At 36.8% G+C, this 17,904-nt stretch overlaps 1 protein-coding gene across 1 annotated transcript in view; it reads right to left on the bottom strand.

The window, feature by feature from the left end:
* The window catches only part of ERC1 (ELKS/RAB6-interacting/CAST family member 1), a 580,149-nt gene that overhangs the window by 307,890 nt on the left and 254,355 nt on the right, over positions 1 to 17,904 (bottom strand). The window contains exon 14 of the mRNA XM_011931005.1: positions 8,735 to 8,870. Within this exon, the coding sequence (XP_011786395.1) occupies positions 8,735 to 8,870 (136 nt within the window). The remainder of the gene's footprint in view (positions 1 to 8,734; positions 8,871 to 17,904) is intronic.

Here is a 17,904-nt window from a genome sequence, read left to right as displayed (position 1 = left end):
GCCATTTATTTATGTATTTGATTACTTATTTATATCAGTATAAACTCATGGATATATATTTTATTCTACGATTAAAATACTACCTTTTTTTTTTTGCTCACACATTTCATTTCTTTTTTAAAACTGCCAGTCTCGTTTGTGTAGATTCACCATGATGAATTTAAGTACTCTCCTACCTATAGGCAATTAGGTTTTCAAAATTTTGCAATTAGGAATAATGTTGTAAGTCACCTTGTACATATGTATTTTTATATTTTTGGACATGTATATGCATATAAATCTAGACATAGGATAGCTGGGTCAAAAGATCTACACATGTATATCACATATAACCCATATAAAAAAATCACTTTGAGGCCTGGTGCAGTGGCTCATGCCTATCATCCCAGCATCCTGGGAGGCAAAGGTGGGAGGATCACTTGAGGCCAGAAGTTCGAGACCAGCCTGGGTAACACAGTAAGACTCAGTCTCTATTTAAAAAAAGAAAAAAAAATCACTTTGGGAACTTTAATAAAATTTAAATGTAAAGAGGCTTTTGACACCAAAAAGTGTGAAATAAGTTACTACAAATCACAGTAACTAACTGTCCAAGACACAAAGGTACAAACAGGATACAACTCAGTGGCATCATAAGGAAGAGTATTCACATCGAAGGCCACGATAAATGACAAAAAGGTGTTTGGAATCTCTGGGATCCTCAGATTCTCTCAGTTTTTCAGGTATCATTTTCATTCCACATATAAGACAGTGTTTAATCTAATCAGAACATGATTAATGTGTTGAACCAAAAACAAACAGCAAAGTAACCACTTACTTCCAAACTCGCTTTCTGCCAAAAGGAATTACTCTTGGTACCATCTGAAGTATTCAAAGAATGGAAAATTGAAAAGAAATGAAGTTGTCTTTTCAGAAGACTTTCAATATAAATGTGGAATTCTGAATTAAATAAAAAACACAGTACAAGGACAATAAAGGTGTGGATGATACATATAACTAATACAAATGAATCTCACAAATCATAATCAACAAAAGAAGTCAAAAAGAAGAAATATAATTCCATTTATTGAAGTACAAAATATATAAGACAGGCGGATCACGAGGTCAGGAGATGGAGACCATCCTGGCTAACACGGTGAAACCCCGTCTCTACTAAAAATACAAAAAATTAGCCGGGCGAGGTGGCGGGCGCCTGTAGTCCCAGCTACTCGGGAGGCTGAGGCAGGAGAATGGTGTGAACCCGGGAGGCGGAGCTTCCAGTGAGCTGAGATCCGGCCACTGCACTCCAGCCTGGGCGGCAGAGCGAGACTCCGCCTCAAAACAAACAAACACACACATTAAGTACAGGGTCAGGTGTGCTGGCTCACGCCTGTAATGCCAGCACTTCTGGTGGCCGAGGCAGGCAGATCACACGATGCCAGGACCAGCCTGGCCAACATGGTGAAACCCCATCTCTAATAAAAACACACACAAAATTAGCCAGGCATAGTGGCACGCGCCTGGAATCCCAGCTACTCGGGTGGCTGAGGCATGAGAATCACTTGAACCCGGTGGAAAGAGGCTGCAGTGAGCTGAGATCACACCACTGCATTCCTTCCTGGGTGGCAGAGCAAGACCCTCCCTAAAAAATAAAATAAAATAAAATAAAATAAAATAAAATAAAATAAAATAAAATAAAATATGACAACTATTAAGTATAAAACACTTAATGAATATTTTAATCCCAGAATTATTATACTTAAGATAGAAACACTAAAATAATTCCTTCAAAAAACAGAAACAAGGTAGTAATGTTTCCCTTTACTTCTCCTATTTCATGAAGACATCAACAGATCACCTAAATAGCCAGAAATTTAAAACACAAAACATTGTGATAAAAATGTGTAAAACAAGAAGACAGAATTAATTGCTATTCCACTATTCTATGACACACCAAATATAACCAAAGTCATTCGATTACAACTGTGTGACAAATATTCAATACTTCTAGAGCACCAAGTCTTCTTTCACAGTAATACAGAATACTTCAATCACATGGTATACTAACTTCAATCTGGAATTATGTGCCTGAGAATGATGATTAATGTGTATTTATGTATACTCACTCACCACAACGCTCCCAGCATTATTTCACATCAAATTAGTGTAAGGTACCAGAAAACTATGTTCCTGGGCAGTATTATTTGGTACTGTAGCACTGCCACTATAGAGTTTTAACTCAGTAGCATTGGTCTGAGCTCTACATAGAAAAAAATATACATATGGCCATACGTATTAGGTTTCCAAAGCTAATCATGACAACTTCATCCACAGGAACACTCTGGATAAAGAACTGGTGTTCAAAGTGTTTCTAAATGTGGTTTCAAACTCAGCACCATCTGCAGTGTGGGCCGAATAACTCTTTGCTGTGGGGGCTAGCCAGTGAACGACAGGATATTTAGCAGCATCCCAGCACTCTACTCACTAGGTGACAGCAGCACCTCTCAAGGTGCAAACGTCCCCAGACAGTGCCAAATACTCCTTAGGGCCAAAACTGAGCCTTCATTGAGAACCACTGCTCTAAATGAAGTAACATGAGGCAAATTTCTCACAAAATTCTACTGGAAAAATTAAAAGTTCCCTCCTAATGAAGTGAATGCCTCCTTTTATAAGAAAATTATAGAATCTCTCACGCTTCATTGCATCCCTACAGTAGCACTTCAGTATCTTCTGGGGATTGGTTCTAAGACTCCCCTGGAATATAAAAATCCACAGATGCTCAAGTCCCTGATATAAAATGCTATCGTATTTGCAGACAATCTATGCACATCTTCGCATATAATTTAAATCATCTCTCGATTTCTTCTCATACCCAATACAGTGTAAACACTATGTAAACAGCTGGTATATTATTTTCTATTTATTTTTTATTGTTTTATTATTCTGTTTTACTGGTGTTTTCCTCCGTAATATTGTCAATCCACCGTTGGCTGAGTCCAAAAATGCAGAACCTATGGGTATGGAGGGCCCACTGTACCTGTTATGTTATTACTACATAGTCCAGTCCTGTTAACATGTGCTCTTACAGAGGCTTTTACATGTGTCATCTCATTAACGCTCACAACCTTTAGAGACAGGAGCTCTGTAAGGAATTTGTCTCCGTTTTCATCCGGAGAAACATTATTTTATAGGCAAATACAATAAAGAGCATTTGCTAATACTTTTTTCATCTCTTCTATGGCTTGAAGTTTCATTTACTCTTTTCTTCTCTATGATCTACCAGAAATCTTTAATAATTTGGTTGTAATCTGGATATTAGCTTTCTTTAGAAAATATTTTATATTTCTTAAATCTTTAACATGATAAATAATAAACATGGATAGGAATAAAAAAAGGAATGAATTTAGTTCCTGGCTGGAGATGACTGAATAAATTACAAGTGATAATATTCTTTAAGGTATTAGTATAATTTAACAAACTAAAGAGACTCAAATGATATTTCAAAGCTTGTTGAAAAAACTGGTAAATTTACCCAGAAAAAAAGTTTGGAGATAGAGTTAATGATGTTGAAGCTGACCTACTGACTTTGTAAACAAAGTGCAAGAGAAATGCAGAAAGGGTGGGCTCACGCCTGGAATCCCAGCACTTTGGGAGGCCAAGGCCGGTGGATGACCTGAGGTCAGGAGTTCAAGACCAGCCTGGCCAACATGGTGAAACCCATCTCTACTAAAAATACAAAACAATTAGCCAGATGTGTAATCCCAGCTTCTTGGGAGGCTGAGGCAGAAGAATCGCTTGAACCCAGGAGGTGAAGGTTGTAGTGAGCTGAGATCACGCCACTGCACTCCAGGCTTGGGGACAGGGCAAAAGAGACTCCATTTAAAAAAATAAAAAATTGGATTAAAGACAAAACAATGAATCTAGAATAAAATGGAAACTTCTATGTGATTATCTAGCATACGATCAGGTAGATTTAAAAAATTTTTTTATAGAATACCTATTTACTAAGTGCTACCAGGAGACCTGGGTATCAGGGTAAAGAAAGAGTACTTTAAATTTATGTTTTATAAGATATATCAAATAAACTCCACATGCATTGAAGCAATGAACACTTACAAGAAACAAACACACACACACAGCTAAAGAACTCAAAGAAACTAATAAGCTTAACTCTGTTGCAAATGGGAGATTAAGTGAAAAAATAGCCTAGAAAGGACAAGGTAAGCAATTTAAAAGATTTTTTTTGAAAAGAGGTTTAAACAACACAATCTAATAAATTTCAAAAGAAAGATTACTGAAAGAGGAAAAGTACACAACAATCATCATTCCTCAATGTCATTTATAACATAGCAATCCAAAGTAGGTGACATGCAAAGATCTTCATGATAGGTAGCAAATGTAATTAAAATTTGACACAGAAATTTCAGACAATAAATCATTACATGTGAAAAACAGACAGTGTCACTGAAGAAATGAAATATTTGAAGACGCCATTATATATGTGTAAAATGAGCAAAAAATTAAATAGAACCGAAGTGGCTATGGGGAAAACAGAATGCCTGCAAACTGCTGGGGGTTCTATAAATTAGCTCATCTTTGGTAACAGAAATTTAAGAAAAGCTACAACACTTCATATACTTCAAGTTTGCTCTGAGAAATAGCCAAAGGAAATCACCAAATTGGGTACAATTCATCTGTACAAATTTGCTCTGTGAAAATTGAAAATTAAGTAATGTCCAGAAAAAGAGGAACACGTACAAAGCTACTGAACTCTGGATTCAACTGAAAATAATATGTACAAGCATCATTATGAAACATACAACTCCATGGAAATGTTTAAATGATAAAAAGTTTTTAAAAAGCAAAATACAAAAGAGTGTATACATATATTAGTATTAAAAGTAAAATTATAGTTTAAAAGAAAATGTAGAGGGATGTAAACGATAAATATTATGGATTAATTTTTCTAGTACATTAATGAAAAGTTATAATTTTTAAACAAAAGCAAAGGTATATGACCTTCAGTTTAAAAACAGAAGAAACCAACTCCATGAAATTCAAGCAAAGCTATGAAAAAAGAAGTTACTTGGAAAATATAGGAAATACTTGTCAAGTAAAGGGAAAACACAAATAAGGAGTCTGGCTAAGAAATGAGGCCCGAGTCAAAGGCTCCATTCCAGGGCTACATAAATACGGGTAAAAAGCTAGTTTGGAACTGAAAGGCATACTAAGGTCTAAGGAGTGAAGTCTTATCTGTCTTAAGACTCGTTTTAGAGATATGAAAGTTTCAAGTGGTTAAGTGATATCTTTCTTTTTCAGCATTTTATGAAGGACAATTTCAAACATGCAACAGTATAGGGAAGATAATATCATAAACTCCATGTCACCATCACTCAGCTTCAATAACCTATCAAAAGATGGCCAATGTTTTCCCTACCACCATTGGAATTTTAAAAAGCAAATCCCAGTGTTAGGGCACTGGTGCCCCAGCAATCTCCAAAGTACTTTTAGAGTCTCATCAGGAAGTTTCCAGATTTAAAAAGACTTTGTTTTAAACAACCTACGCATTAGTCTTTCTTATGCTCCAACTGTCTGTCTTAGGCCAACGACAGCCCCTTCGTTCTTGCTCCCGTGTCCATCCTTACATGACCCCAGCAGTCTTTGACAGGTTCTCAATTTTTTGTATCACATGATGCTATAGGGCAGTGATTTTTCAAAATGTGGTTCCTGGTCCAGGAATGTTATCGTCACCCAGGAACTTATCAGAAAAGCAAATTCCTGGGGCTTTCCCCAAACTTACTGAATCAAAACCCCTAGGGATAGGAGACAGCAATCTATAATAGCCCTGCATGGAACTCCAATGCACACAAGTTTGAGAACTACTAATTTAGGTTTATCCCGTACATTTCTTGCTCTAATCCTGGAATGAGTAATTTCTCCAAGAATTCCTGACTTCTTTTATTTTTATTTAATTTATTTTAGAGACAGGGTTTTGTCCTGTCACATATGCTGGGGTACAGTGGCACAATCATAGCTCACTGCAACCCTGAACTCCTGGGATAAAGCAATTCTCCAGCCTCAGCCTCTAAAGTAGCTGGGACCATACAGGTACACCATCCTGCCAGGCTAATTTCTTAAATTTCTTTAGAGACAAGGTCTCACTATGTTGCTCAGGTTCGTCTTGAACTCCTGGTCTCAAGTGATCCTCCATCTCACCTCCCGAGTCGCTAGGATTAGCATAAGCCACAATGCCCTGCTGTATTTCTTAATCATGTTGTTGTAAATGACAATCCAGTGGTACAGAGTATCCCTAATACCCAGATTGTGATCTCTAAATATGATTGACGGGGCCAGGCACAGTGGCTCACGCCTATAATCCTAGCACTTTGGGAGGCTGATGCAGGAGGTTTGTGTGGAGCCAGGAGTTGGAGAACAGCCTAAGGCAACATAGTGAGACCTCGTCTCTATAAAAAATTTAAAAATTACAGGTCTGCAGTCCCAGCTACTCGGCAGGCTGAGACAGGAGGATCATACAACTGCCCGCCAGCCTAGGTGACAGAGTGAGACTGTCTGTAAAATAAGTAAATAAATAAATAAACAGAAATATACTTAAGTAACTGAGTAGTTAGTAAAAGAACTGAGATCAGATCCTAAGTATCCTAACTTGTAGTCCAGTGCTCTTTTCACGGTATCTGAATGAATTACATCTCTGTGTAACATGGACGTGGCCATCAGCTATCTTTTTCATAACTTTGATACCTATCATTTACTTAGACAACTTGGGGAAGTCAGTCATCCACTCTAAATTAGTTTTCCTTATATGTAAAATATAAATAATACAATCTATCTTATTTATCCTTTAGTTTATATAAAAAGGAAATAAGAGATTACATATGAAAGCACTTTTGGTGTTAAAACAATTGACAGAAGATTAGAAGAGTATTTTTGGTTCATAAAGACAGACTGCTAACAGAAAACATTACATGATGAGGGGAAGATAAATGAAACAGTTAAAGCACTAACATAAAGAGGGGATTTCCTTACCATAAATATTTTCTACAGTTAAACAACAACGTGGCCATAGTTCAAGTGGGAAAATTAAATTGAAATCCTAGAAACAGACTAATCATCAATTTCATAAAATATGAAGACATCAATTCAAGTTTGTGAGCAATGAAATAATTCCCTATAAACATTCTAGTGAAGTTGTTAGCAACAAAGAAAAAGCATCCTCACCACACAAATACCATAAAATGAATTAAAAAGTAAAGGTAAAAATATGAAAGCACAGAACAACTCACAAGTATTTATGTGTAAATACATACTCTCAAAATGGGGACAAACTAAGCAAAAAATCTATGGGAGGAAAAGCTAACAATGGAAGAGAGATTTAAATTACATTAACAAACAAAAGAAAATGCAACACTTGAAAAAACAGTATCACTGGTAATCAGAGAAATGTAAATTAACACAAAATGAAATATTTTCCACTCATCAGATTTGTATTTTGATAACCAAAAAAAGGAGGAATAACAGAAAGAGGAGAAAACTGCTTTTTATTAACTGTTAACTGTTATTGGCAAGGATGAGGAAAAACTGTCGTGCTGCTTTTTTCAAACTTTGGTGCATTTGAGGAAACTTAGACTTTTTCTATAAATATAATCAGTAAAAGTCACATAAAAGAGGAATGAGAAAAGCAAGTAAGAAGTAGAGTCTTCTTCATGTTAAATCAATTTGTTGTAAAGCCTCCAAATGGCTTCTGCATAGTAACTCCTCCAAATCTCTCCAGTAAAGGTTGTAACTGTGGCATATACACAGTATCAGACCAATTAGAAACTGCTAACTGGAGAAAAACAATCTGGCAGTGGCTTAGTCTTAGCATGAGTTTCAGAGACTCCAGCACGTTTATGGTATTCTTCCCTAGAACATAAACCTTCGTTCTGAAGCATTATGATCAAGACAAAGAGGACAGTCTACAGATTCAGGAAGTCCCAGTTAAAATCATGGCTGAGCCATTTAGAAGCTGTGTGTGTTTATGTACGTAACGCAATGTCTCTGAATCTATTTTCCCCGGTGCAAAATGTATACAATACCACCTGCTCCACTTGGATGACTGTGAAGGTTAGAACAAAACCAATGACCAGAGCTTAGTTTCAAATACTGAGGACCTAACTGTCACTTATGATATGGTAGCTGCTACTGCTGTTATTGAGCCTGGTTTAATTAATCTGTGAATAATTAGGTTTAGGCATCAATTATCACTCCATTGAAGTGAAAAAATTCAGTTTATATGTCACATTCTGTATGACTGTAAAATATTCTTGCTAAATTGAATATTTAAAGAGGAAAGGAAGGAAAGATAGACGGAGGTTAGAAGGACAAAAGGAAGAATGGGAAAAAGGAAGAGAGACACAAACTAAGATCGGCAATCCATTGTAATGGACGGAACTGGCGGAGGAGCACACTGACAACCCTGAAGCCTGACATAACCCGCTCATTACACTGTCATTGAACTTACCAATGACGTGTGATCGACTGGAAGCTCCTACGCTGAGGTGTCCTCATAAAGCTGTGGAACAAAACTTGCATTTTCTATTTAAAGCCATTCCTTCATTGCTAAACAGTTGGTCTGAGAGGAAGGCAGCAAGCAGGGTTAGAAAGAGAAAAAAGAGGAGGATAAAGATGAAGAGGAAAACAACATGCGATTATGGGTCAACTCTCTTCACCCGATCCTTTCCGGTTCTCCTCGTGTTCTAACCTGGAGCTGCTGAGAGCTGTCGTTGAGGTTGTCCTCCCGTCGTCGAGCCTCCTCCAGCATTTGTGCGCTCTTCTTTTTTTCCACCTGTTCCTTGTGCTTCAGATTTGCTACCTTCTTATTCTGGTCTTTCACTTGCCTAATGACAGAAGAAGAAGAATCAAGCTTTGCATATGCACGCATAGAAACAATATATTTGTTTAGAGACTTACACCAGTGACAATAAGGAGTCGTTGAAAACCAACAAATAAATACATGCTGCAAAATTTTTCCACAATTCCAAATTCTTTCCTGTCAATGGTAGCACATTTGCTTACAAAAATAAGTTTTCCCATAAAGAACATGTATGTCAGCATGTACTCTACGAAGAACAATGAAGTCATAAAACAAAAGAAAGGCATGAGATAACCTGAAATGACTAAAAAGAAACCAAGTCAGAGATTTTGGAAATAGGGAAGCAGTCTCCTGACATCGATGCACTGAAATATTAGAATGGCCAACAGAAAAAGAAAGTTTTGTAAAACAACTCTAATGTTACCATTATCAAACATTTCAAACATTGAATACACTGTATATAATGTAGATGTATATGAAAATAACGACATAAAAATCTATAAACCTAGCTTAAGAAATGGAACATTATATTTACTTCTGAAGCTCTCTGTTGTGTCTCTCTCTACTACTGGTCTATCCTCCATTAATATGAACAACCTATATCTCGAAACTTATGTTTAAAATCCCCTTGCTTCTACTACTGTTTTGCTACATATATATATGAGCTGTTCATTTATAGTTTACATGTTTTTGAGCTTTATAGAGATAAATAATTATTCCTTTTTCTTTTTAGTACAGAATGATATTCAGTATTATTCCCTTTCAATAGGTTTTGAGACTTAGACCATTAAGAGTGTAATGTATCTTTTAATCCTCTCCACTTTCACTGAGGTATGAAATAATATATGGCAATTATTTTAATCCACTCCCCAGAAGATCACAATTGGGTTGTTTCAATTTTCTTGCTATTTTAAATAACGCTGCTAGGTGCACTCTGATTTACCTGGGCAAGAAGATCTCTAAGGTATAGGCCTAGGAATTAAATTGCTAGGAAATACAGTAGGTACACCTTATTTTATTTTCCAAGAAGCTATATTAATTTATACTCTTACTAGCTGTGCTTAACAGTGGCCATTATACCTCTTCACATCCATTAACACACGGTACTTTCTAAATGTTTCCAGTCGGGTATATAAAAAAAAAGTGCCTCATTATACTTTTAAAATGCATGTCAAATGCATTTAACCACCTTGGCTGAATATCTTATCATACGGTTTTTGGTCATTCCTGTTTCCACTTTTATGAAATAGCTATTTGTGTCTTTTGTACATTTTTAAAATTAAGGTATCTTTTTCTTAATGACTTGTAGATATTCTTTATACATTATAGATAATAATACTTTATCTGTCCGTTATATGTTATGTAAGTATTTTCTTCTAGTCTATGATATCTTTACATCTTTTCATTGATAGAATTCAATTTTTTTTTTTTTTTTTGAGATAGGATCTCACTCAGTCGCTAAGGCTAGTGTGCAGTGGCACAATCTCAGCTCACTGCAGCCTTGACCTCCCAGGCTCAGGTGATTCTCCCACCTCGGCCTCCTGAATAGCTGGAATTACAGGCACGTGCCACCACACCCCGCTAATTTTTAGTAGAGATGAGGTTTCACTATGTTGCCTATGCTGGTCTTGAACTCCTGGACTCAAGCAATCCACTGGCTTCCGCCTCCCAGTGTTGGGGTTACAGACATGAGTCACCATGTCCAGCTTAAAATTTTTAATTGTTTCAAATGTATCAATCTTCTCCTTTATAATATACAATTTTGTGACATTTCCACAAAATCTTGTCCATCCCAAGTTCATAAAGATATTCCCCTAAAACGACGTTAACTTTGTCTTTCACATTGTAGTCATTAATCTATCTGAAACCGATGTTGTATATATTATGAGGTAAGAACATACTTCTATTTTGGAGGGGTCTGGTATAAGATAAGAATAAAATTTCTTTTTTTTTTTACAAGTATTTAGAATGAATTTTCCCAGGAATATTTACATGCATTGCCACTTCTGGCATGTACAAAGTTTCTATATACATGTGTACCTGTTTTGTGGCTATGTTTGTATATTTCTGTGCCAGATCTATACCACCTTAATTACTATACCTTTGCAAGAAGTAATTACTAAGGCAAGGCTCCCTACCTTTTTCTTCTTCAAACCTGTCTTGACTATTCTTGGCGCTTTATGTTTCTCATAGAAATTTCAGAACTAGCCAGTCAAGTTCCACCAAACCAACCAACCAACTACAGCAACAAAAAACCCAACAGCAGCCTCTGGGATTTTGGTTCCAATTACACTGAAGCAATATCAGTTTGGGAAAAAATTCATGCTTTTGGATCTTTCAATTCATTAACATACTACAGATGCTCCTCAACTTACCATTGGCTATATCCCAATAAAGCCACCATAAGTTGAAAATATCCTAAGTCTAAAATGCATTTAAAACACCTAATCTGGAAACTATCAGTTGTTTACTCTCCTGGTTGTGTGACTAACTGGGATCTGTGGCTCACTGCCACTGTCCAGCATCACAAGACAGTATCATACTACATACCACTAGTACAGGAAAAGACCAAAATTCAAAGTATGGTTTTACTGAATGTGTATCACTTTTGCATTATTGTTAAGTTGAAAACTTGTCAGTGTGTTTATCTATTTCTTTAGGTCTCCTTAAAAGGCTTCTAACAAAGCATTATATTTTCTTCCATAAAAGATGTGTATATATTTTATTCCTATGTACATTATACATTTTGCCATCATTTAAAATTCCAGACATCATGTCATTACAACCTTATACATGCTTCCTTATGCATCTCCAAAAAAGAACACTTCTCAACAATGTAAATTGTAACAAAATTAACCAATTTCTCGATATCAATGTAGCCCATATTCAAATTTCCCCATTTGTATCAAAGTTTATTTTTTACAGCTACTTTATTTGAATCAAAATACAAAAGTGCCCATACTTTGTACTTATTTGTTAGATCCTTTCATCCCCTACCAATCTAGAAAAAAGTCTCTTACCTCCTCCAATGTACCCTTTTTGAATGCCAGTGATTTTTTTTTAAAGGAAATCAATTATTCCATACAACGACTCACATTCTGGATTGTACGTTTGCTTCTTCATGATAAAATTCAACTTGTTTCTCTATATCTCTTGCTTTTTGTTTGTGTTGATACTGAATATTAGCTTTACAGACTTGAATATATTCAATTTTCATTTTTAGGTAAAAATAATAATTAATGGTGTTGTGTAACCGACATTGCCTCACATCTGAGAGCACATAATATAATGTCTAGTTTTCTAGCTCTTTTTTATTTTATTTTATTTTTTTGAGACAGGGTCTCACTCTGTTGCCCAGGCTGGAGTGCAATGGTGCAGCGTTGGCTCACTGCAACCTCCACCTCTCGGGTTCAAGCCATTCTGGTGCTTCAGCCTCCCAAGTAGCTGGGATTATAGACATGCAACACCACGCCTGGCTAGTTTTTGTATTTTTAGTAGAGAAGGGGTTTCACCATGTGGGTCAAGCTGGTCTCAAACTCCTGGCCTCAAGTGACCCACCTGCTTCAGCCTCCCAAGTAGCTGGGATTATAGACATGCAACACCACGCCTGGCTAGTTTTTGTATTTTTAGTAGAGACGGGGTTTCACCATGTGGGTCAAGCTGGTCTCAAACTCCTGGCCTCAAGTGACCCACCTGCCTTGGCCTCCCAAAGTGCTGGGATTACAGGCGTGAGCCACTGTGCCTGGTCCTTGGTTTTCTCACCCTTAAAGAGGCTAAGATGAACCAGTGCGTCAAGGCAGTCACAGCCTGGTCTCTTCTGTGTGTAGAGTTCACCCTTTCTCAACCTTCCACCTCATGGCTCGATGCACTAATGAGCTTTTCCCGAATAAATCATTTTAAAACTTTTTAAAATTACATTTTCTAGTGGCTTTTTGCTGGCATATAAATAGGAACATGATTCCCATATATGGGTATTATATCTAGAAAACCTGTTAAATGCTCTTGCTAATTCTAATTATTTTTCTACAGTTTTTTTTTTGGTTTTCTATGTATTCGGTTTACAATTATGTAATACATCACCGAAGTAAACCAATAAAGTCCTTATGACTGATCACAAAGGAATGGAGATTCATGAAATGACTGATAGAATTAAAGATTATCATCCTAAAGAAGCTCAATGAGATTCAAGAAAACCCAGAAACAAAAATCAGGAAACTCAACAAAAATCAGGAAAACAATACATGAACAAAACAAATAGTTAATAAAGGAATAGAAACTCTAAAAGAACCAAACCGAAATCCTGAAACTGAAGAATACACTGACAACTGAAAAAAAAAAAAACTAATAGCTTCAATAGGAAACCCAGTTATGCAGAAGAAAGCATCAGTGAACTCAAACACACATTGTTTAAAATTATCCAGTTAGAGAAACTAAAGAGAAAAATGAATTAAAAATGACAAAAGCATACAGAAACTATGACGCAGCATCAAATGAATGAATATGTGCATTATCAAGGTCCCAAAAGGAGAACAGAAGAAATATCTAGCTTACTTAAACGAATGTTTGTTCCCTGAGAGCTTCTCAAATCTTGAAAGAAATATGGACATCTAGATTCATGAAGCTCAAAAGCTCAAGTCAAAGAAACTTGCACTGAAACACATTATAACTGAATTCTGAAAAATCAAAGGCAAAGAGGAAATTTTGAAAGCAGCAGGAGAAAAGCAACCTATATAATACAAGGAAACCCCCAACACACACACACCACCATTACCACCATCAATAAGGCAATCAGTGCATTTCTCAGCCAAAACCTTGCAGATCAGGAGGGAATGAGATGATATAGTTGAAGTGCTAATAGATAAAAAATTGCCAACCAAGAATATTATACATAAGAAAGTTATTGCTGGGCGCAGTGGCTCACACCTGTAATCCCAGCACTTTAGGAGGCCGAAGTGGGTGGATCACAAGGTCAGGATATCGAGATTATCCTGGCTAACACAGTGAAACCCCATCTCTACTAAACTACAAAAAATTAGCCGGGTGTAGTGGCACGTACCTGTAGTCCCAGCTACTGGGGAGGCTGAGGCAGGAGAATCGCTGGAATACAGGAGGCGGAGATTGCAGTGAGCTGAGAACACGCCACTACACTCCTGCCTGGGCAACAGAGCGAGACTCCGTTTCAAAAGAAAAAAAAAACTGCTTTACTTCTCTGAGAAACAAATAATACAATGTCAAGGAGTCAGAGGTGCCGTCAGATGGAAAAAAAAAAAACCAAAAGTTATCCTTCAGAAAAAAAGATGAGATAAAGACATTTCCAGACAAACAAAAGCTGAGGGAGTTCATCGCACTAGACCTGCCTTATAAGAAATGCTAAAGGGAGTTCTTTGAGTTGAAACTAAAGGACAGTAAATAAAAACATGAAAACACATTAAAGTATAAAACTCACTGGTAAAAATAAATACACAGTCAAATTCAGAATACTGTAATGCTGTAATCGAGGTACATAAATCAATTTTAACTAGTATAAAAGTTAAAAGACAAAATTATAAAAATAACTACAGCTACAATAATTTGTCAATGGGTACACAAATATAAAAAGATGTAAAGTGTGACATCAATAGCATAAACTGTGAGAGAGGAAGAAGTAAAATTGTAGAATTTCTGTAGGTAATTATAGTTATTATAATCTTAAAACAGCCTGTTATAAGATGATGTCTTATGTAACCCTCATGGTAACCACAAAGAAAACTAACCTCCAGTAACATATAAAAGATAGAAAGGAATTAATCATACCATTACAAAAAAAAATCATCAAATCACAAAGGAAGGCAGCAAGACAGAAAGGAACAAAGGCCCTACAAAACAGAGAACAACAAAATGGCCTTAACTATCAATAATTACTTTAAATGGATTAAATTCTCCAATCAAAAGATAGAGAGTGACTACCAGATTTTTTTTAAGTATTCAACAATATGTTGCCTACAAGAGACTCACTTTAGTTGTAAGGACACACACAGGCTGAAAATAAAAGGATAGAAAAAGATATTCCATGGAAATGGTAACCAAAAAAGAATAGAAATGGGCTTACTTACATCAGACACAATAGACTTTCTGTCTCAAGAGACAAAGAAGGTTATCATACAGCAATAAACGGGTCAATTCATCAAGAGAATATTACAGTTGTAAATGTATTAGTATATTTGTACCCAACCTTAGAGCACCTAAAAATATAAAGCAAATACTAACAGAACTGAAGGGAGAAACAGACAGCAATACAGTAACAAGAGAGAACTTTACTACCCCACTTCTAACAATTGATAGGTCAAACAGTCTATCAACAAGAAAACGTTAGACCTGAATAAGAGTTATAGAGCAAGTAACAGACTCTATAAAACATCCACCCAACAGCCGCAGAAGACATATCCTTCTCAAGTACGCACAGAGCATTCCCCAGAATATATCATATGTCAGGCCACAAAATTAAGTGTTAAATCCAACTATGTTAAAATCATATCAAGTATGTTTTCCAACTACAATGGTATAAAATTAGAAATCAATAATAGGAGAGAAATTTAAAAATTCACAAATACATGGAAAGTAAACAATATACTCTAGACAAAACCAATAGGTCAAAGAAGAAGTCAAAAGGAGAAAGTCAGGCCAGGCACGGTGGCTCACGCCTTTAATCCCAGCACTTTGGGAGACCGAGGTGGGCGGATCACTTGAGGTCAGGGCTTTGAGACCAGCCTGGCCAACATGGTGAAACCCCATCTATACTAAGAATTAGCTGGGTGTGGTGGCACATGCCTGTAATTCCAGCTATTCAGGAGGCTGAGGCAGGAGAATCGCTTGAACCTGGGAGGTGGAGGTTGCAGTGAGCCAAGACTGCCATTGCACTCTAGCCTGGGCGACAGAGTGAGACTCCAATTCAAAAAAAAAAAAGTCAAAAAGCATCTTCAGGCAAATAAAATGAAAACACAACATTCTAAAACCTATAGAATACAGCCAAGTAGTTCAAAGAGACAAGTTTATGGCAATAAACTTTAAGAAAAAAAAGATCTCAAATAACCTAACTTTACACCTCAAAAAAATAGAAAAAAGAACAAACTAAGCCCAAAGTTAGCTAAAGTAAGGAAATAATAAAGAGAAGAAATAAATGAGAGACCAGAAAAATTTTTAAAAATCAACATAATAGTCTGTCAAAAGATAATCAAAACTGACAAGCTTCAAGCTAGAATAACTAAGAAAGAGAATTCAAATAAAGAAAATCAGACATGAAAGAGAAGACACTACAACTGATCCACAGGAATACAAGGAGAATGTTATGAAAATTAATACACCAGCAACTTGGATAACCAAGAAGAAATGGATAAGTTTCTAGAAACATGTACCCTAACAAGACTGAAACACGACTTATTTTAGAGAGATTCATTCTTGCTTTGTTGTCCAGGCTGGAGCACAGTGGCACCGTCATAGTTCATCAAAATTCTGAGGTCAAGGGATCCTCCCGCCTCAGTCTCTCAAGTTGCTACAACTACAGGCACTGCAACTAGTTAACGTTTTATTTTTTGTAGAGATGAGGTCTTGCTATGTTGCCCAGTCTAGTCTCCAACTCCTGCCTCAAGTGATCCTCCCACCTTGGCTTCCCAAAGCGCTGGGATTACAGGTGTACGCCACTGCACCTGGACAAGTGAAGAAATATTAATAGCTGAACAGACCAAAAACAAGTAAGAAGACTGACACGCAGTCAAAACCCTCCCAACAAAGAAAAGCGGAGGACCAGACGGCTTCAGGGTGATTTCCACCAAACACCTGAGCACAACTAGTATCAATTCTTCTTAAATTCATCCAAAGAATTCAAGAGGCAGGAACACTTCCAAACTCATTTTAAAAGGCCAGTATTGCCCTTATACCATGGCCAGGTAAGGATACTATAAGAAAAGAAAATTACAGGTCAATATTTCCGATGAAACTAGATGCAAAAGTTTCAACAAAATACTAGGAAACTGAATTCAACAGCACATGAAAAGGATCATTCACTATAATCAAGTGGTATTTGCAAGGATAGTTCAAAATATACAAATTAATGTCATACACCAAACTAACAGAATGAAGGATAAAAATCACACAATCATCTGAAAAAGTATTTGACAAAATTAAATATCCTTTCATGACAAAGACTCTCAGTAAATTAGGTAAAGAAGGAATGTACCTCAACACAACAATAAAGGCCACATATGATCAGTCCACGGCCAATATACCTAATGGTGAAAAGTTCAAAGCTTTTCCCTAACGTCAGGAACAAGAAAAGGGAGTCCAGTCTCATCACCTCTCTTTAACAGAATGTTCCAAGTCCTAGTCAATCAGGCAAGAAAAAGAACTAAATGGCACACCAATCGAAAAAGACAAAAGATAACAAGTATTGGCAAGGATGTAAAGAAAAGAGAATCCTGGTACACTACTGGTGGGAATGTAAACTGGTACAGCCATTATGGAAAACAGTAAGAAGGTTCCTCTAAACATTAAACACAGAACTACTGTATGACTCAGGAATGTCACTTCTGCTACGTATCAAAAACCCTGAAATCAGGATCTCAAGAAAGACATCTGCACTTCCGTGACCACTGCAGTATTCGTCACGATAGCCAAACTGTGAAGACAACGTAAGTGTGCATCAGATGAATGGATAAAGAAAATGTGGCATATATAATCAAATGGAATATTTATCAGCCATAAAACAAAGGAGGCCAGGCACTGTGGCTCATGCCTGTAATCCCAGCACTTTGGGAGGCCGAGGAGGGTGGATCACTTGAGGCCAGAAGTTTGAGGCCAGCCTGGCCAACATGGCGAAACCCCATCTCTACTAAAAATAGGAAAATTAGCCAGGCACGGTGGTACACACCAGCAATCCCAGCTACTCAAGAGTCGAGGCACAAAAATTGCTTGAGCTCGGGAGGTAGAGGTTGAAGTGAGCCGAGATTGCGCCGCTGCACTCCAGCCTGGGTGACAAAGTGAGACTCTGCTTCGAAACAACAAAAGGGAAATACTGCCACTTGTGA

Source organism: Colobus angolensis, unplaced genomic scaffold, assembly GCF_000951035.1.
Source record: "Colobus angolensis palliatus isolate OR3802 unplaced genomic scaffold, Cang.pa_1.0 Scaffold89, whole genome shotgun sequence".
NCBI classification, from domain to species: domain Eukaryota; kingdom Metazoa; phylum Chordata; class Mammalia; order Primates; family Cercopithecidae; genus Colobus; species Colobus angolensis.
Note: the sequence above shows the minus strand (reverse complement) of the source record. Positions and strands in the feature narration are given on the sequence as shown.